This window comes from Guillardia theta, assembly GCF_000315625.1.
Source record: "Guillardia theta CCMP2712 unplaced genomic scaffold GUITHscaffold_18, whole genome shotgun sequence".
Classification (NCBI taxonomy): Eukaryota; class Cryptophyceae; order Pyrenomonadales; family Geminigeraceae; genus Guillardia; species Guillardia theta.
This window is the reverse complement of record NW_005434656.1, coordinates 430656-449630: the sequence shown is the minus strand read 5'-3', so window position 1 is coordinate 449630 and position 18975 is coordinate 430656. Positions and strand designations below refer to the sequence as shown.

Sequence of the window (18975 nt, the reverse complement as noted above, 5' to 3'; positions counted from 1 at the left end):
AAACATGAAACAAGAGCATCTCAGAGCTCCTTCACTTGAAATGTTCCTCGAAGAGTTTCCTCCTCATCTTCCGGGTCATCCTCTGCGACGTGTCAAGACAAGAAAGATGCGACAGCAACTGCATCACCATCAGATCCTGTGGGTACAGCGGCAGGGCGATGCTGCTCTCCTCTCCCCTCTTCCCTCTGCTCCTCCTTGCCTGGAGCTCGACCTCGAACGAGCTCGAAGTATCTCCTCCTCCCTCCTCTCCGTCAGATGCTTCTCCCTTGACCGTCTTTCCCCCCTTCCCCTCCTCCTCTCCTCCTCCTCCATCAGTTTCCTCGCTTCCTTCCTCGCCGTCTAGTCCCTCTTGTTCCCTCGCTGTCTCGTCCTCGACTTCTCCTGTCCCTCGCTCGCTTCCTCCTCGACCGTCAGAGGACAGCACCAAGTCGTCGCGCAGGTCTGGTCGTGAGGGAGGAGGAGCAGAGCTGGAGTGGTCCGTCGACCCTCCCTTCTCGCTGCTCCCCTCCTCGGTGAGGGCGTCTAAGCTGCAGCCATCGTTGGGCGTCTGCCCGCTGCTCTCCTTCGGGTGCTCCGGCTGGTCGTGCGGCTGAGGCGCCTGCTCGCGGTGAGGAGGAGAGAGTTCGGTTGGTTCTTGAAGGTCAGCAGGATGATCTTCTTGTTGTGTATGAGGAGGAAGAGGACGAGGAGAGAGGGATGAGGGAAAATCTGGCGGACGCTCGTCTCCGGGTGCTTCCATCATACTGAAAGGCCAAGAAACCGCATGGTACAACTAGCTCAACGATCAAGCGAAGAGAGAGCAGAAGGAAGAGAAGGAGAGCAGGGGGGCCTTTGCTTACCTCTATCACCTTCTTCTCTAGTCTGCTGATGTACTTGTCGTCTTCTCTTCTTCTTATCTCATACGCTCGCAGCTGCTGGCGTTGAGCTGCAAGCTTCCGCTGGCGAGTCGCGTCGGTCAACTCCCTCCCTCCTCCCTCTCTCACCTGCATCCCCTGCAGACAGACCTCACTCGTTCGCAGCACCTTGCTCGAGTCTTTCTTCATCGTCGCCCTCGCCTGAACCTCTTCAGATCACTTGCTCTCCTCCACTTCGTGACGAGACAACCAAACTCTGCCCCCCTCCCCTCCCCTCCCCTCCCCTCCCTTCTCTCTTCCTCTTCCCTCTTCTGCTCCCATCCCCACTCTTCACGCGAGCTCTCACATGCTTCAGGTCCATGTTCTCCTCCTCGAGGCAAACAAGTCTTCGCGTCAGAGTTCTGTTCTCCTTGCCGAGCTCCTCGCATCGCAACCTGCGGCCTCTTCTCAATTGTCAACGGTCAACCAATCGGTCAAACACCTCCAGCTCTCGAGCTCGGACATCCTGTGAGCAATCGGGTGAAGGCTGCGAGCAAACAGCTGCACGGGTTGCTCGACCTCCTGCGAAGTCTGCTTGCTCCTCGAACGACACGAAGTTTGTCGGAGGCAGCTCGACTCAGAGGATGCAGCTGCTCTCGCACTCCCTGCCCCCATCTCAAGGAACTTGTCTCTGAAGTAATCCAACAGCTCCCTCGCCTGGAGTGCAACATGTCAGGAGGCCCTGCAGACATCAAGAGCGACAGACTTCTTGTTCCTCCCTCCGACTTGCCGCAAGTTCGACTCGCAGTTGTTCTTCCGCGTGCTGCAATCAAGTTGTCAGTGGGTAGACCATTTCTCACGTCCTTACCGCGCGATTTTGCTGTTTCAACTTCATCTCGTCGACTTTGCTCAGCGCGCCTCTCAATTCTTCTCGCGCAGCTCTGAGCTGATCGCAAACTCACAAGGGCGAGATGAAGAGCACAAACAGGGAAGAGAGCAATCAAGTCAAGCAAGCTTCTCAACGCACGACCAACCTCCTCCTCCTGCCGCGCTCTCTGCTCGCTCAGCTCCTTCTCGAGAGTCGCTCTCTCCTGCTGGTACTCTTGCGCTACCGTATGTACCTGACAGGCATCGCATCACGAGATTCCCTCTGCCCCCTCCCCCATCTCACCACTTGCAGCATGTTCTGCATGCGAGCATGCAAGTCCACGATGATCTCCTCGTACTCATGGAGCCGCTCAGCCGCCTCCTGCCATGGCTGCTCCCTGAGGCTGCTGGCAGCATCGCAACTCTGCTGATGGGAAGGAGCCGCGTAGAGGGAGTACTCTCCTAGAACAGTCTCCTCCTCCTCCTTTGTCCGTGGGATTTCCTCACCTGCTGATTCATTTCACATTCGGCACAGGGCGAGAATCGAGTGCCTTGAGATGTCAGTGGAAGATGCGGGGGAGCAGCCTCGTCTGTTGCCTCATCCCCACCTGACAGTTCACCTGCTCCCACCTGCTCCTCCTCAGCTCTGATCTCAAGTTTGTTTCCATGAGCTTGCATATGCGGAATGCCGCCTTCCGAGCCAGTTGTTCTAGAGCTTGCATTCTTGCTGGACTTTGCTTCTATTGCAAGCCTTCAGGATCAAGTCAGAGAAGCGGGTAGAGGAGATGAGCCGCGTTACAGCTCTTTGCGCAAGGACTCAAGCCTTGACTTCTTGGCCGCTGAGTTCCTCAGGGCTTGTTGAAGCTTTCCTGCAAGATTCATGCTCTGCAGAGACAGTTACAGTTGGCAAGATCCATCCTATGACCTTTCCCTTCCTTGGAATTCCTCTTCTATCCCCCTCCTGCTCCCTGATCCTTCTCTTCTTCCTCTTCCTTCCCCTCTCTCCTGCCCCCCTCGCTCCTTGCATTTTTCAAACTCAATCATGTCCATTAAACTTGCAATAAACTATAAAATTGTCAAAAACCCGCCTAGTCCTGCAATATAAACCGATGGCGCCCCTCATACCACAACAATTGAATCCAACAATAGACTATAAAAATAGTCATTTACCTCAACTTCACGTGCCCGGTTAGCTCAGTCGGCAGAGCGCAAGGCTCTTAACCTTGTGGTCGTGGGTTCGAGCCCCACATCGGGCGAAGCTCCGACTGAAACTTTTTGTTCACACCTGCTAGGCTAGTTCATCATACTGTAGAACCATACGCGCGTGAAGCCATGCTGCCTCAAACACCCGGCGCTCGTGTGCCTTCCCGTCGGCCTTGCAGGCAGGGCAGGCCAGCTCAATGCACTTTTAGTCGCAAAGAGCGACCTTCCCGTTGCGGGGTCACGCATTCGCAGTATGCCGCCTCCTCTAAGATGAGACAGTCTCCCCCCGTACCCTTCGTGGTCCCAATCAATCGGTCAGTCTCTGTCTGGCATTGCTTGTGAACGATTCTGTCATATCGAAATAAACGACTCGTTTATTATTTCCTTTGGATAAATTACGACATCTACAAAACCTTCCGAACAAGGGTCCGGCGGAAAGGACCGTTAAAGAGTTTCTTCTTGGCATGGAGAAGTTTGCGGAACAAGCACGCGTTGAGAAAAATGCGACGGTAAACCTGCTTGACCGGAAAGCGTTGCACCGAGTTGATATCAAAAGCCGGAGGCTGTTCCATTGCTAGAATGTCCATCCATTTCTTGGTTACCGAGATGATGGAGGCATTCCATAGTATGTCAGGAAAGGCAAAAAGTTCAGCGATGGGGTCTTCGACTGATAGCGCGGTGGCGAGCCAGTTCTTGTCCTCTTCTATGAGGTGACGTCGAAGGGAATCAATGACAAAGTCGTAGGAGTACTGTTTGGTCTCGAATTCGGGAAAGGCCGTATCAGCCTCTATGGACAGACGGTAGTTGTTGAAGAATTGGATAAGCTTGCCTTGAATATCCGATGAATCAACGGGGATCCGGCTCAGTCGTTGCAAAGCAATGCCCAACATAGAGACACTCAGACAGTCCATTCGAAACTCCAACCTGAATTGGCGAAGTCGCATCTTGTCGTATCGCATCATGAAGGGTAGATTCGTACTGGTAGGATAATCCTCGCGGGTGATCAATTGCATCATGCAAGCATTCATGACCAGATCATACGCCTTGCACTCACCAGATAATAGCCTGTCCTTGATAGTTGCATCGCCAGCAAGCAGGGAGTCAAGAGAGATTTTGATCCAGTCACACATACTGTCCACACGAGATGGGTCCTGATGAAGGTCCTTGTGGAAATGATGGCGGATGAATATTGGGGTTCCGTGAAAGATCTTCATGTTGATGTCCAACATCTTGAAGTTCAACTTGATCTCGTTGCAGTCATGCACTGAGGCCAGCACCAATGCGAGGGCATCGGCAATCACTTCCAATCCATTGTCAGAGGTCATGGTTCTCAACCTATTCTTCATGACGTTCCACTTCTCTTGGATCTCTTGGAGTTTCACTCTGTCCCAGTTGTTCTCGTTCGGATCTGATTGCCGTATGTTGGAAAGCTTCTTGCGGCCACATCTCTGGTGGGTACAAGTGGTCTGAGGCCCTTGATGAAGGCTAGCGCACTTGATAAGCAGGGCCATGGTCTCACGAACAAACAGAATCATGGTTTCGACGTTTTGCAGCTGATCCTCGAACTTCGCATCATCCTTGGTATCAAACATTGTAATCACTGGATTTTGTTCATCCTTGAACAAGAATGCAGGAATAATGTCCAGAATGTAACGGATCACACCCTTGGTCTCTTCGAGTGTTCTGGGGTTGTAATTCCATTCCTTCCGAATGTTGTCAATGCAGAGTGTATCCTTCATGTCGCGGATCTTACGGAAGAGGTGACAGGGCTCGTTCATGTTCCATCCCTTGTACACAACTTTTGGATTCAAAAACACCTCGTAGGCCAGCTGGTCCTTGGTGGCAAGCGGGCAATATTCCTCAGGAAGCAGGCAAGCGGATGTGTTGCGTTCTGACTCGACTGGAAGCTTATCCTCGTCTTGTTCCACGTTGAATCCTTTGCTCTTCAGTTCTAAGTCCAAAATCTGCATTTTTCTGTATCCATTGAGAAACATGTATTCCTTCCGTGTGAACAAACGTTTCTTGTCAAGATCCATCTTCCTCATCTTCAAGTCTGGATTGTTGTGTGGCCACAGTGCGTCAATCTGATATTCGTACTCCAGTTGACGTTTTAGCCTTTCGGAGCGAGACTCGTCGGTCTTGGTCCTGTGCAGACAGGATGTCGCATTGAAATCCAGTAGAGACTGTAGAATATCCCACCAATTGTAGTGGTTTCGCATATTGAATCTTTGCTTTGTCTGAAGGTGTAGATCCTGCAACTTGGAAAAGACAATGTTGGCCTTCTCTATGACATCGCGTTCGAGCACGGAGTTCGATCCAAATGTCTTGTCGGGGTGGTAGTGTATCAGAAACACTCGCATGCTGTCCGTGGCAAAGTTGTAAGTCTCGAAGAGTGTGTAATCACCTGGAAATGGGAGCCCAAATTTGGTTCGGATGTCGCGAACAGTTCGCACCAGGCAGGGGAGCAAGGTGTGCCAAGACCAAGCCAACTCACTTTGGCCAATCTTCAATCTCATATCGTTGTAGGACAGCTTGGCAAACTGGTCATCGAAGACTTGATCGAGGAACTGCGCAGCCAGTTTCTTCAACCGAGTTACGTTCACCCTTTGCGTGGACATTACCCAGTTTCTGGTAAGGAGGGAGAGCAGAAGGCATTATAAAGGTCAGAGAGGGGAAGGCGAAATGTGCCAGTAATTCACTGTAAACTTCCTGGTAAATTTCTAGCCGATTTCAATTGTGCTCAGTATTGTTCAACTAGTGTGCCATCTACTCCAGGTTTGATGCTGTTTGTGTGTCAATTGTGCCAGTAAATTACTGGCTGATTTCAATTGTGCTAGTATTGTGCCGGTACTGTGCCTGTATTGTGCCACTAAGTTTAGATTTGATTTCAATTGTGCTGGTATTGTGCTAGTAAATTATTGGCCGATTAATAGCCTATTTCAATTCCCCCCTGCGGAGGGTACAAATTATGTTGACTGACAGTGACCGTACGGCACTGCATGCCGGCGGCGGGGGGGGGCGGGCATACTACTGGGCCAGGCCATTATGCCATGATACCCGGAGTTAGGCTGAGGTGAGATGGTCGACTGAGTCAGTTGTTGTGCTCAGTGTTTATTGCCAACAGAACTTCGGAAAGCCTTGAAACAAGCACTGACTTCAACTTTGTCCGGCAGCTTCCCCAGCTTTGGGTTTGCTCGCGTGCTCCTACAACTTGGCGGTTAGAAGCAACAGAGACGATGAGAAGGAGAGGACGGGGGGAGAGGCTGACGGAGGGGAAGGATGAGAAGGAATCAAAACCTTTTGCAAGTTCTCGAAGCGATCGACCAAGATGGCAGACAGGAACGCAGAGACCCCGGCTGGGGAGCGATGGTCAACGAGAGCAGGAGGAGGAGGGAAGTAAAGATGTGCGAAGGGGGGAGGATAGGAAATGTTGATAGAAGGGGGAGCAGAAGGCATAGGAAGGAAGGAGGGGGGGGGAAGGAGAGGCGAGGGGGGAGGTAGGGGATGGGAAGAACCTTCTTTCAAGGGACTGGAGGGCTCGCTTAGGAACTTTTCCTTGTGTTTCTTGACGTTCTCCGACTGCCCGATATGAGGAGGAGGAGGGCAAGAGGAACAGCAGGGATCACCTCGCAGGCGTTCTGCAGGAAGAGAGTTGGGTCCTTGCTGGAGTCTGCCGGCATTGACGCTCTCAGCACGAAGGATTCAGACTTGTCCTGCTCCGCAAACTTGGGGATGGCCTGGTAGGAGATCAGAGGAGGAAAGTACGAAGATATGGAGAGGTGAATGAGATCAGTTGGAAGTGGAAGAGAAGAGAGAAGAGAGGGGAAGAGAAAGGAGGGGAGGCAGAGGAGAAGAGAAAGGAGGAGAGGGAGAGGAGGAGTGGAGAGAGCAGAGGAACGCGAGTGAGAGATGAGAATGAAGGTGGGCAGCAAACAACCTTGATGATCGCCTGGTAGTCTTTTCCTTCCACCTTCTTCCCTTGAGTGACCGTGATGACGTAGCCGAACAGCAGCGGGACCAGCCGGACGACCTCCTGGCAGCCTCCTCGTCAGCCTCCCGATACCACCATCAGCAGCCTAGTCCACCTGCGCCTGCTCGAACTTGGCGCGGAGCTTCGCAAAGTTCTTCTTCAAGTTGTCGATATCTGGAGGAGGAAAGGAGGAGATGTCAGCGCACACGTGCGGTGCGGTGGGACATGATGGGTGGACAGCAGCACCTGTGGTCGACTTCTGCAGCGAGGCCTTCAGCTTCTCCTCCGCCTCCTTGTGCTTGCCCTCTAGTTCATCGACCTTACCTTGGAGAGCAGCTGACTTGGCTACTTTCTCTTTCTCCACGCGGAGCTACGGGAGGAGAAGGTCAGATCTGACGGCGGCATGAGGGAAGAGACGCTTGCCTCCTCCTTCACGCCCGCGCTCTCCTTCTTCAGCTGCTCCAGCTCTGCCTTGCTGGACTCTAGCAGGGCCTCGGACTTCTCGAGGCTGGTCTGGTATTTCTCGAGGTTGCTCTTGTACCTCTCCATCTCGTTCCTGCATCGCTTCAGCTCCCCCGAGTTGTTGTTGAGCTCGTCTTTGAGGCTTCCGATCTCCGCCTCCAGCTTGCTCGTCCTGGCTGAGTGCTGCGAGGCGTTCGACCTGAGCTGCTCCTTGTGCGCCTTGATCTGCGGGGCGAGGTGAGAGGACCACATCAGCATTGCCGTCCCGCTCACATCAGCTTGCAGCTTCTCGATCGTCTTCTGCTGCTCCAACACCTTCTGGTCTCGAAGGAGCACCTCCTCCGCCTTGAACGATGCCAGCATCTCGCGGTCCATCGAAGCCAAGTAGACCTCTCGCTCCCTCTGCAGGACATCCAGCGAGTTAGCAGCCACAGGAGAAGCCCGAGGGGAGCATACAGCAGCCTTGGCCATATGGAGCTCAGTCTCCAGCTGTTCCGCCCTTCCCTTCAACGTCTGCACCTCTCCTTGGAGCTGCACATTGTTGTCCCGGAGAGTCTTGGCGCTTCCCTCAAGGCTTGTGACGCAGTCAGCCCCTGCTCCTCTCACATGCTCCTTCACACCTGCTGCACTTTTCCCGCAGAGAAGCCACGTCTGCCTCCAAGAGCAGGTTCCGCTGCTGCAGGTTGCGGAAGCAGTTCACCACGTCGGAAGGGGATCGGCAGTCTGGCATGCACAACTTGAGCGATACCTGCACGTCTGTCAGCCCGAGCAGGCGACCAGTCAATGAGACCTCCCAATCCTGCAGCCTTTCCTTCTCCACCATCAGCTGCGACTCGTTGGCAGTCGAGTCCTTGAGTTTAGCTTCCAGCAGGGCGCATCTGGAGTTCGCCTCCTCGGCCTCGAACTTGATCGACCGCAGACTAAGACAGGAAGGTCAAACACAGCTGCACGCCTTCCTCCTCCTTCACCTTATCAGCTCCTTCTGGAACTCCACAGCCTTGGCAGCGTCGGCCTTCAGCTGAGACACCTGCAGTCGGAGGTGCTTGGCCAGTATCTCTCCCTCCTTGACTTGGCTTCTCAAAGACTCTTCACTCTCCGGGGCCACTAGACCATGCTCCGCTGGCTGCTGCAGGCTCTGTGTCAGGTTGCTGATCCGTTCCTCCAGCCGAGTGACGGTCTGCTTCAGATCACTCTCGGACATGCGAGACAGCTCCAGCTCCTTCTGCAAGGTCATGACCTCCTTGGACTTGTCGAATAGCTCTGACTGCATCTTGCTAATATGCTCCTTGTGCTGAGCTTCAGCTTCACTCGACTTGTCCAAGAGCTGCCTCCTCAGCTCTGAGATCTCTGCCTCAAGGCTCTTCAGCAGCAGGTCCTTGGAGCTGCTGCTCCTCTGGTACTCAGAGCACCTGACATTCAGGTGCTCGTTCTCAGTCTGCAAGGATGCGATCCTTGCTGATGCCTTGGCATTCTTCTCCATCTCGGCTTCTAGCTGCAGCTTGTACCTGTTTCGGTTCCCCACCTCAACCACGATGGACTCTTCCAACATCCGCACATGCGACGACGAGCAGGCGTTGGAAACAACAGAATCGTCGACATCGAAACTAACGTGATGTTGTGTGGTAGGCGACTGGGCCTCGTACACAGCAGCATGACCTGGGTCCTCGCATTCATCTGCCGGCTCTTGATCCCCACCCACTTGCTTTCCTTGCCGGACGTCTTCGATTTCCTCGTCAGAGCCATCGTTCAACTCTTTCTCGAGATCAACATGTTCTGCATCCTCCCACCCATCATGCAGCTCATGTTCATGTTGCACATCATGCAGGAGGTCTGAAGATCCTGCTTCGTTGTCGTCCAACTCGTCTTGTTCACTACCGTCACCCCTACCGTCACCCCCTGGAACAACCGCGGACAGCAGGTGATGCTGATGAGCGAGGTCATCCTCCTCCTCCTGAGGGTCGATGAAGCTGTCTTGCATCTCATCTTCTCCTTCTACCTCCACCACTTCCTCCTGCTCCTCCTCTTCCTCCCCCTCCTCCTCTCTTCGTCGCTTCATGGTCTGCTAGCCTTCATTTGAAGCCTGGCGGGGCAGCCATGTGAGCGTCTAAAATAGCGTGATTTTAAAACAGCGTACCTAGAAAACTTTAGTTATTTATACTGTTTTACGATAGTAGTAGTCATTTAAATCAATATATAGTCATTGTCTACAATAAAACTTTACAAGTAATTTTTAAATTGTATGGAAATTTCACTTCTTCGTAGGGAGGGCTCGACCCGGCAGCGGCCGTCCCGGACCGAGCGCGGCCTGGCCCGGAGGCTGTGACTCGAGGCTCACGGTGCCAGTCCCGGCTGGTGGCAAGTGGCGCGCCCCCAGGGGGCACAGAACTTGTCTGTCATGTGAGAATGATGCGGCAGAAGTTCGGCCATACCACGGTAGGTGTGCAACTTCACTACTGAAATCAAGTTCTACTGAAAATCTCATCGTGACAGGCTCTACTCTTTAGATATCTGCTCCCAGGCTGCTTGGATCCTAATGAAAGTCTCTGCCATTTCCTCCAGTTTCTCGGGGCTGCAGTGCAGGCACTTGTCCGGGTGGTATTGCTGGGCCAGCCTTCGATATTGCCTCTTGCACTCGGCCTTGGAAGTTCCTCGTCTGACTCCTAGAATCTTGTAAGGGTCGTTGGACCCGAAGCCGCCTCCCCAAGAGTTCCTCTTCTGCTCTTCCCTTCGCTTCCACCTCTCCTCCCGCTCCCGTTTCTCCTGCTCGTTTCTCGCTCGCTCCTGCTTTCTCTTCTCTTCCTTTTCCTTCCGCCGTTGCTCTTCCTCCTTCTTTTTCTTCTCTTCCTTCCTCTGCATGCACTTGCAAAAATTGCAAGCAACCTTCATGAAGTCAGACATCTTGAACAAGTTCTGTGCATTGTTGGCCAAACTCTCCAATGCTTCACAACCTGCATCTTGTATGCCTTCGTTGGCTTCGTGTCTGTTCATCGCTTTCATCACCAACCGGATCCCTCCGAGCTCGGCGATCTTGACTTGGTTGTCCGGGTTCTTTCCTAAGGCTTCGAGTGCGCGGCATCCTTGCTCCTGTACGCCTTCGTCCATTTCATGCTTTCTCATCGCTTTCATCACCAACCGGATCCCTCCGAGCTCGGCGATCTTGACCTGGTTGTCTGTGTTGGTAGCCAGGCATGATATCGTCAAACATGCATACGCTTGTATTCTGCGGTTGTCCTCATACTTCTCCATCGCACCGACAACCAAACGGATTCCTCCTAGCTCGGCGATCTTGACCTGGTTGTCATGATGTGCAGACAAACCCTGAAGCGTTTGGCATCCGCTTTCTTGTATATCCGCATTCTCCTTGTGCAACTCCATCGTATGTACCACCACAGGTATCCCTCCGTATTCTGCAACTTTGGGTTGATAAACAGGATCTTGGCAAAAAGGATCAAGGTATGAAAGTCCCATCTTCTGCATCTCTACATTGTTGTCCAGGTTTTTCATGGTGAATATCGCGAGTCTGATTCCTTGCTCAGCGCCCAAGACCTTGGTGACACTTACGATCACGACCTTGTACAATGAAGCACTCATGACGTCCGTGTCCATCACAAAGTGAACCAGGACAAGACAACAGCATAGGATTGACAGCTCAAGTCTGTGCGAAATCGTTGACACAGGCATCTTCTTTGCTTGTCTTAGCAGTAACAAAGTGAGGCTGGGAGTATATTTATCGCAGTGAAGTCAAGTGGATTTGTCGAGAATCAGCAAAGGGAGCCTCCAGGGAGTGACGAGGAGGACGCCGAGGATGAGAAGAACAAAGATGAGATTGAGGAGAAGAAAAACGAGGAGGAGAAGGTGTCTGTGCGTGGGAGGGGCGAGGAGAGGACGAGGACGAGCAACCAGGATTCGGGTTTGCGATCTAAGAAAGGGGATCCGAGGTAGTAATTGGGGTGGTCCACCTTCAATCTCAATGGACGGGTACTACCCAGTACCCTTATTTTTGTCATCAACTATCGGTCTAAACGAGGGGTTATACTATTGAATTGGTGGGTACTGAATCACAGTAGGGTAGGGTGGTGTTCCGATGATGGCCGCTGGAGTTCCTGCCTGAAACTTCCCACAAACCGTTCACGTTTGAACCGTGAACGGCGGCCCGGGCCGGCCCTGGGGCCGGGGCGCCCGCCGCCGGCCAAGTGATTCACTGTTGCCTGCCATCGGACCGGTTTGAATAAACTTACTTTACTCAAAGTGAAGTTAAAAATCAGGACGACTCGTGCCTCGTCAGGACAATCCGATGCCAGAGAGTCGAGGCCCTGAGGCTTGACCCTGGCCAGTGACTGACACTCAACTTGGCAAGGTCGCACAGGCCAAACTTGAAACGGCGAGAAGAGAAAAGACACTGGCGATACTATAATAGCCGCGGCGACACACGGGCCCGCTGCACCGGGCCGCCGGGCCCGGGTCGGAGGGCCCGGCCCGCGTGACGCCAAAGTTTAACTTGCCGCCTTAACTTTGAGTAAAGACGCCGCGGCCGGAACTTCGGAACGGCGGCGTACAGCAGCGCCGCGGCCGGGCCGCGGGCGGCGGCGGGCCCGCAGTCCGATCATCGGGCCGCAGTAATGAAGTGCCATCAGTGATCCGACGATCACTCACAGTCGGAGTTCAAGTTAAAATATGTTCGACCCCCGAGAGGGTCATTGATCAGGGAAATGGGGGGGGTGGTTTCGGGAAAAAGACATAGTAGGGGTGGTATCGAGTGGTGGGTGAGGTGGGGGTCCGGGTCATAACCGTAGGTCTCAAAAAACTTTTAGGGACGAATTGAACGTAAGGTAAAAGTGTGGGTGGGGTGGGGGTCGGAATTTGAAATAGGGGGGTGATGGCTAATTGAGAGCATGGGGATGAGGAGGTAGGGGTCAAAAAGTGTCAATGAGAGAATGCGGGGGGTGGGGTGGCAACTAAGGTGCTGTACTTGAAAGGAAGCGACGGATGCGGCGAGGAAATGGCGGGCGGGGCGATCAGGCGGAAGAGGGAAGGAAGAAGGGAGGAGAAGGACGCGAGAAAGAAAAGATGAGAGGATGTTGAATTGAGTGCATTCAGTTCAGGGTGCCGCTCGAAGACGATGCAGCTGTCGCAACAGAGAGGTAGACAGACAGGCGAGGTCAATTGGATGATGAACATAAATATCGTAGCCTAAGGAAGTTGTTGAGGAAGAAACAATTTAGAGTATCCTGCTTTCATCATTCGATAGGGCACCCATGGCGTATACGCGAGACTCTCTGGAGACACAGCACCACATAGCTGATTCACTCGAACCTTGCTTCTCTCGCAGCTAACTGTTCTTCAGGGGGTTCAAATCGGCGCAGCCGGGACGGGGCCCTGTAAACATGATAGGTTTCCCGTGTACCTCCTGGGGCGTCAATTGTTCATAGGTGCCTTTCAGCCATAACTCAGCTTCTGGGTAGCCATGTTCTTCCTCGAAGACTTTTGCATGCCCTTCCGTGACAAGGCTGGGGAGACGCCAAGCGTTGATCAGTTGCAGCAGGATTTCATTGAAGCCGATGAACACAATAGCCACGGTCACGTCATGCACCAAGGTCTCTTCAGCGATGAATCAGGGAAGCAGCACGAGACGTTTGGGAGTGTTCCAAGATTTGTTCCACTCAGGGCAGAAGATATGGTGGGAGGCAGCACGCAAGGAGGGGACAACTTCGACTACGGGACGAGCTATGCGAGTTTTTATGAGTCGTTTGATGGGCATGAGCAAGAAACAGAAGAAGCTGGAGACGTTCCGAATCAACGCGGTTTGATTTACCAACCCGAGGTGAAGGAGGAAGGCTTTGTTGAGCCGTGTGGTTAGCAGACTGTTTGCATGCAGGAAAGGCATGCGAGTGGAGGCATCCCAGACATGGAGAGGGTGAATCAGGCATATGACGAGGACAAGCTCTCGATCTTCCAGTAAGTTTCCTTGCTGCAAACTGCGAGGTCCTCACCTTGTAACGAAAGATACGATATGGAGGAACCTCAATGGACTTCGGTTGGAGCGTTAGGGTAACAATCCTTCATTCCATTCCTCTCAACTTTCTTCGAGATTTCTACACTCTCCCACTTCTCTGTCCCCCTCTACTCTTCTCTGTCATCGCCCTGCTTTGGCATCTTCTGAGATTTTCTTTCTTTCAAGCCACTGGATGATAGCACAAACCATTGAGGATCACCATCAATCTTTGAGGATCGACGGCGATCCTCAATACTGTCATCCTCAAGACGGCGATCCTCAAGCTTCGCAGGAGCATCAGGAGGCAACTACGCTCGCACGGAACCCGGAGATACCTCGCACCGCCTCCTCCCCCTCCGTCAAGGAGCCATGGCCGCAGCTCCGAAAGTCTCTGCCGAATTCCACCCCCAAATCTCGCCCATCGAGGTGAACAATAATTAGTTGGTGGCCTCAGTCAAGATTTTCATCCCATCCATTCACCATGTTGAAGCCTTCTTGCAGTGTTGTGTATGATGTACAAGATCTCAAGACTGCTCCTTCAGTCAGGTCGGACATGTCTCCTTTTCCCTCCACCCCCCTTTCCGTGCTCAACTCCGAACCTCTCCAAAGTTGGACATATCAGAGTGCGACGCTCTTACGCGTGCATCTCTCAGGAACGAGCTGGTCTCTTCGAGCTTGCTGGTTGCCTTCCAGACGTTGTTGTCTCGCCGTCATGACATGCATCTCACAGCTGAGCTCGCCAGCCCGCGCGTTGAGACTCCGACGCCGAGGAAGTCGAGGACGAAGGTTTTCAGCAAGGTGTCCGAGGAGGAGAGGAGGGAGCCGTCGAGTGACGAGAGGTGACGTCAGCTGCAACCTCCTCGCAGCAGCTCGCCTTGACCCCTCATGCTTGTTTCGCAGCGCGGGTATGGGCCAGCAAGAGTCCATCAAAGACATCATGCACAGAATGGTTGAGGTGGACATGCAGCTCTCCTCACCTCCTCACTTTTGCTCCAGAGTGCTGCCATAGTTTCCGCCGACATCATCATCCAGCAGGTGCCGAGGAGAAAGTCAATGGCTGACGAGGACCGTGACCAACAATCGCAGGACACCCCGCGAGGAACCCGAAAAGTTGCAAGCGCAGTCCCGGAGGAAGACGCGCGAGAGCTCTACCGACAGGTGAGCTGGGGACGGGAGGATTTCAAACTTGACAAGGGCGCAGATGTCTCCCTCCCCAGCCCAGCGGATCCAACGAGGAAGGATGATGGTGAGGGAGCCCTGAGCAGTTTTGTTCCTCCCGCCCCCTTGACCAGCAACAGCAGCGAGCAGGCAACGGGACAAGGCTCCAGTCCTCCTCCCTCCTGGATGACATTCAAGAATCCCAGGTAAGGCAAACGCCCTCCATCCTCTCAGCTGATTCGACTTTCTTGACGGTGCTTCTGACAGTATTCCGACTACCTCGCATTCCGACCTGACGGGTGGGCTCCCCCGAAAACTCTTGTCGCACAAGAAGTCCCTTGCGCTCCAGTCCGTCATGCTGTCGCTGTTGCCAACCCGAACTTGCAAGAGGAGGAGGTGGACGTGCTCCCGCTTGCCCCTCGCTCCTGATCCTGTCTTTCGCCTTTTTTTCCCCAGGAGTTCGTATTTATGATAGCAGATGAGCCCAACCAACCTGCTCCGAAGCTACAAGATGTGAGTTGCCTCTTCCAGTCATCTTTTCTCTCTCCTCCTCCATCCCTTGCCATTCGCTGCTGCGCTCGCCTTGCCGGTCCCTGTACCCTCATGCGCGCCTTTCCCGCTGCCTGCTGTCTCACCTCCTCTTGCACCTTCCAGGACGACGTCTGGAGCTTCAAAGTGCAACCTTCCTTCCCCAAACTCTCCGAGGACGAAGCAGCTGGAAGAGTAGACAAATGGATTTCTCCCGTCCACGTCACTCAGCTTCATGCTTGATAGCCCTCATGATTCTTGCGATGCTCCCCGCCCCCCCCCCCCCCTCCCCCCCTTTTCCACTCCCTCACGATGTCTGAGACTGCTCCTCCTGACTACTGCTCTCTTGTGGTCCCTCGTCTTCCTCTCTACCTCCTGCGGCCTCGGTGACGAACACCTTGTTGATGTCTCCCTCCTCCTGTTCTTGTGTGCTCTCTGTATCCTCCTTCCCTTCAGCTATCGATTGAACTTGAGGGCTTCTTGCTCCCTCCTCCCCGCAAAGTCTCAGGCTGCTCTCGATCACCTTCTTCAGCATGTCCACATAGGCTTCGTCGTTGCAGTTCTTGCGGTAGCCCGGCCTCACCTCTAGCAGGAAGTCTGGCGCGTAGTCTTCGTAGTCGGGGCAAGTGCCAGGGATCTCAGCTGGGGCCTCATGTCCTCCGCACTTGAAGGTCAAGATGGTCCAGAGCTTGGCGACGTTGACGGCATTGTAGCCTCCTCCTCCCAGCACGAGCATCGGGATCTACATGAAAGTAAGCGGCAACCTGAGAAGTCCGTGGAGTGAGTTTCAGGGGTAAGGAGCAGGGGATCGAGCAGGAGCAGGAGTCAGGATGCTGCTGTGGGAAGAAACGAGGCTGAAAAAAAGAGCAGTGCGTTGCCTTGGGACTGACCTTGAGCTGCTGGACCAACTCCAGGCATCGGACATACCCCGAGGAGGAGAGATTGAACTCGCCAAGAGGGTCACCATGAAGCGAGTCCGCACCACACTGCATGACCACCATGCTCGGCCTGAACCTCTCCGACGCCCTGCTGATCACAAACTCGAACATGCGAGTGAAAGTTTCGTCGTCGCACCCTTCCTTGAGGGGCACGTTGATGACGCAGCGCTTGCCTTGATGCCCGCTCTGCTCCATCAAGGCCCCAGAGCCGGGGAAGAAGAGAGGAGCGAAGTGATGGAAGGAGATGGTGAGGACCTTGTCGGAACTTGAGAATGCTTCCTCGACCCCATCCCCGTGATGCACGTCAATGTCGATGTACATGATGCGCTCGAACGTTTCCAGCAGCTGGAAGATGGCGAGGACAGCGTCGTTCGCCTGCTCAGGCATGTTAGTCGCTTCTCAGACCCACACCCGTGCTCACGTAGCAGTACCCCGCTGCTACACTTCCTTTGGCATGGTGCCTCCCTCCTCCCCACCAGATCGCCACCTGGTACTCGCCCTGCGCGAGCAAATCTGCTGCTTTCAACGACCCTCCTGTCTCGAGGAGAACCAGATCAAGAAGGTCGTCAAACACGCTGCAGTCATCGGTCAGACCGAACCGGAGCCTCTCCTCCTCCTTGAGCTTCGAAGAGTTCCTCAAGGCTGCCACAAAGGATCGCGAATGAAACGTCTGCAGCTGCTCCGGACGCGCCGCCACCACCTCCTCGACGTCCATGAGCCCCATCGCGCCTGCACTCTCCAGGAGCCTCCCGACGTATCCTGCTCGCTCTCCGTTCCGAGGCAACTTTCTAGACACGATCTCATACTGCTGCGAGAGGAGCAGCACAGCTCTCCTCCTCCCTTCGGCTGAGCCTGTCAACGGAGCCGAGAGCTGGGTGCTCATACCTTCAACAGGGATGCTTGGATCTGCAGGACGTGTAAGAAAACTCAGCGAGTCGGAGCATGCGAGCCAGACGATGGCGTTCATGTCATCCTTGTGCAGAAACTCAATCGTGGAACTTGATGTTCTGCCAGCTAGAGGCATTCATGTGCTGCGTCCACGAGCTTGCCTTGCACGAATTGGTTTTCAAACTACAATGTTCTAGACACGTCTTGTTCACATTCTATGCATCAGCTACTTCCCTTCTTCTCTCCATCAGCTACATGTCTTCTCGTTCCTTCTTCCCTGCAAATGCTCTGAGTCTGTGCACATCTCGCCCGCCAAACGCTGCTGTGAGCGCAGCATGACGGGATCGGGATCGGATCTACTCAGCTCATCCGATGTCAACTTTCAGTGAACCGGGTACCGGGCCTGCCCTTTGTAGTCCGAGAGCTGCCGGGCCGGGCCGGGCCGGGCCGGGCTGTGTGTCCGCTGCGGAGAAACCCGCAGCGAATTAAAACTGTATTGTACACGTCCTCTAAAACAAACTAGCGGCCTCAAGAGCGTTTAAAAGTATTGTTTTGTCATCTATCCAGATCGAATCGCTCCTAGTTTAGCTACTAATTTCATGAAAATATGATTTTTCACCTATGAATAATACTTTTATTGTCCGATTTATTACGGCAGCTTTTTAGAATCACATTTATAGCGACCGGATACATCGGGGGGCGAGGAGAACGGGGGTAGAAAGGGGGTGGGGGTACATCCAATCGCTACTGCACCCTTCACATCAACTTCAAAACTTCACATACAAGGGTGGGTCCAAAACCTATCAATGTAGGGGTGTTTTGTATCATTGTGGGTTGTACCTTTCGAACTACGGTACCCCCCAGGGGTGGTTTGCGGGGGGGAGCGAAGGGGCTCTAAAAAATAACGGCCTCCAGAATACCCGGGCCCCGAGGGCGAGGCGAGGGGATGCGAAGTACCCCACCCATTGAGGTATTATATCATAGTGAAATGGGGGTGTCGGTTAGTGCTGGTTGACTGGATTCAGGGTTACACAATGATGGTGGGGTGGGGTTGGTGGTCGTAAAAATTTCATTGGGAGGGTGGGTACTAAGGGACACAGGCTGTGCAATACCACCGGTGGATGGTGTAAAATATGGAAGGGTACTTTGTGGGATGGAAGTGAGGGTCATGGGGTGGTACTCTGGCAGGCTCAGAGGTACTCGGGGTACGTTGCCACCAGCATCCCCCTGACCGGCTGCCGAGGTTTCGGAATATCCTGTACCCCCACGCCTCCCGGTCTCAATTCGGAAATGCTCTTATCTCGGAAGGGTGGTATACGACACTACGGGTCGCACATCACACAGTGGAGGGGTACGGTGGGTATGTAGGGTGGGTACTGTGATATGCTTGATGGGGTGTAAATCAATTTTGGGGGCTGAAACCCAACGGGGGTTCTTTATAGGGGTGGGGTGGTTACGATCATCCGGAAAGAACAAGTTCCAACTCAAAGTGCAGGGGGTCAGCCATTAGACTACGGGTGGTATGATAGAAAGGACTAGGACGGGGTCCTTTTATGGATTTTCAGTGGTAGTGTGACAATAGACTCTAAAGGGGTGGGGTGTGATTCAATAGGGCACCAAGGGGTAGTTGATGTAAGGGCGATCGGGTACAGACAAAGGGACAACACCGGTAGTTGTCAGATGAAATACCCCTACTTATGGCACCAAAAAGAACTAAAGAGGACCGGTGTCTCAATTGACTACCCCTAGTGAATTTCACTCAAGTACCACCCTTTCACTCTTGTATGACAGCTACCCCACCCACGACCCATTCCGTATCCTGGACCCCACCATTCACATAACCATCTATACCCCACGAGCCCGTCGTAGATATCGTGAGTTGTATCCACCCCTCTTTTTACACATAAAGTACCCCACCTGGTACTAACATATTCCAACCATCCATTCCACCCACCCCTTTAGAGGACAAATCACGTCTACCCACCCCACATATAGCCCCCGATAGGACCACCCCTACCCATTCTCCGTGTATGTACCTTGCCCCCATTGTCGCTGTGCGTCTCCAGGAGGGGGATGAAAAGGGGGGTCAGGGAGCGCAAGGAGCGCGAGATGGGAGTAGGGGGATGAGGAGCGGGA

General features: G+C 53.6%; 5 protein-coding genes and 1 non-coding gene across 6 annotated transcripts; 2 read left to right on the top strand and 4 right to left on the bottom strand.

Moving 5' to 3' along the window:
- Nucleotides 1-20: 20 nt before the first annotated feature.
- Nucleotides 21-5521, bottom strand: GUITHDRAFT_104880 (hypothetical protein; the record flags this gene model as incomplete). Its single annotated transcript, XM_005836276.1, has 12 exons — nt 21-82; nt 409-598; nt 840-938; nt 984-1055; nt 1201-1288; nt 1336-1550; nt 1702-1779; nt 1868-1954; nt 2005-2207; nt 2321-2451; nt 2500-2585; nt 3419-5521. The coding sequence occupies 12 exons, from the start codon at nt 5519-5521 to the stop codon at nt 21-23; spliced, it is 3414 nt and encodes a 1137-aa protein (XP_005836333.1).
- GUITHDRAFT_t39 lies at nt 2884-2956 on the top strand. The gene has a single exon. It is a non-coding gene; the product is annotated as a tRNA-Lys (tRNA).
- Nucleotides 5522-6000: 479 nt separating the features above from the next.
- On the bottom strand, nt 6001-9391 carry GUITHDRAFT_162150 (hypothetical protein; the record flags this gene model as incomplete). Its single annotated transcript, XM_005836275.1, has 11 exons — nt 6001-6107; nt 6201-6259; nt 6419-6482; nt 6530-6640; nt 6841-6936; nt 6989-7047; nt 7120-7243; nt 7309-7909; nt 7956-8011; nt 8084-8255; nt 8304-9391. 11 exons carry the CDS (start codon nt 9389-9391, stop codon nt 6060-6062), a joined length of 2478 nt encoding a protein of 825 aa, XP_005836332.1. The 3' UTR covers nt 6001-6059.
- Nucleotides 9392-9837: 446 nt separating this feature from the next.
- Nucleotides 9838-10014, bottom strand: GUITHDRAFT_46292 (hypothetical protein; the record flags this gene model as incomplete). Its single annotated transcript, XM_005836274.1, has 1 exon — nt 9838-10014. A coding segment is annotated over one exon (177 nt), but the record flags the coding sequence as incomplete, so codon positions are not given.
- Nucleotides 10015-12799: 2785 nt separating this feature from the next.
- Nucleotides 12800-14914, top strand: GUITHDRAFT_104877 (hypothetical protein; the record flags this gene model as incomplete). The annotated part of the gene is made up of 11 exons (XM_005836273.1): nt 12800-13156; nt 13211-13290; nt 13339-13383; nt 13514-13753; nt 13981-14166; nt 14228-14276; nt 14324-14362; nt 14414-14485; nt 14529-14573; nt 14629-14691; nt 14753-14914. 11 exons carry the CDS (start codon nt 12800-12802, stop codon nt 14912-14914), a joined length of 1338 nt encoding a protein of 445 aa, XP_005836330.1.
- A 406-nt stretch (nt 14915-15320) lies between these two features.
- Nucleotides 15321-16675, bottom strand: GUITHDRAFT_157414 (hypothetical protein; the record flags this gene model as incomplete). The annotated part of the gene is made up of 3 exons (XM_005836272.1): nt 15321-15755; nt 15904-16326; nt 16373-16675. The coding sequence occupies 3 exons, from the start codon at nt 16673-16675 to the stop codon at nt 15321-15323; spliced, it is 1161 nt and encodes a 386-aa protein (XP_005836329.1).
- Between the last annotated feature and the right edge of the window lie 2300 nt (nt 16676-18975).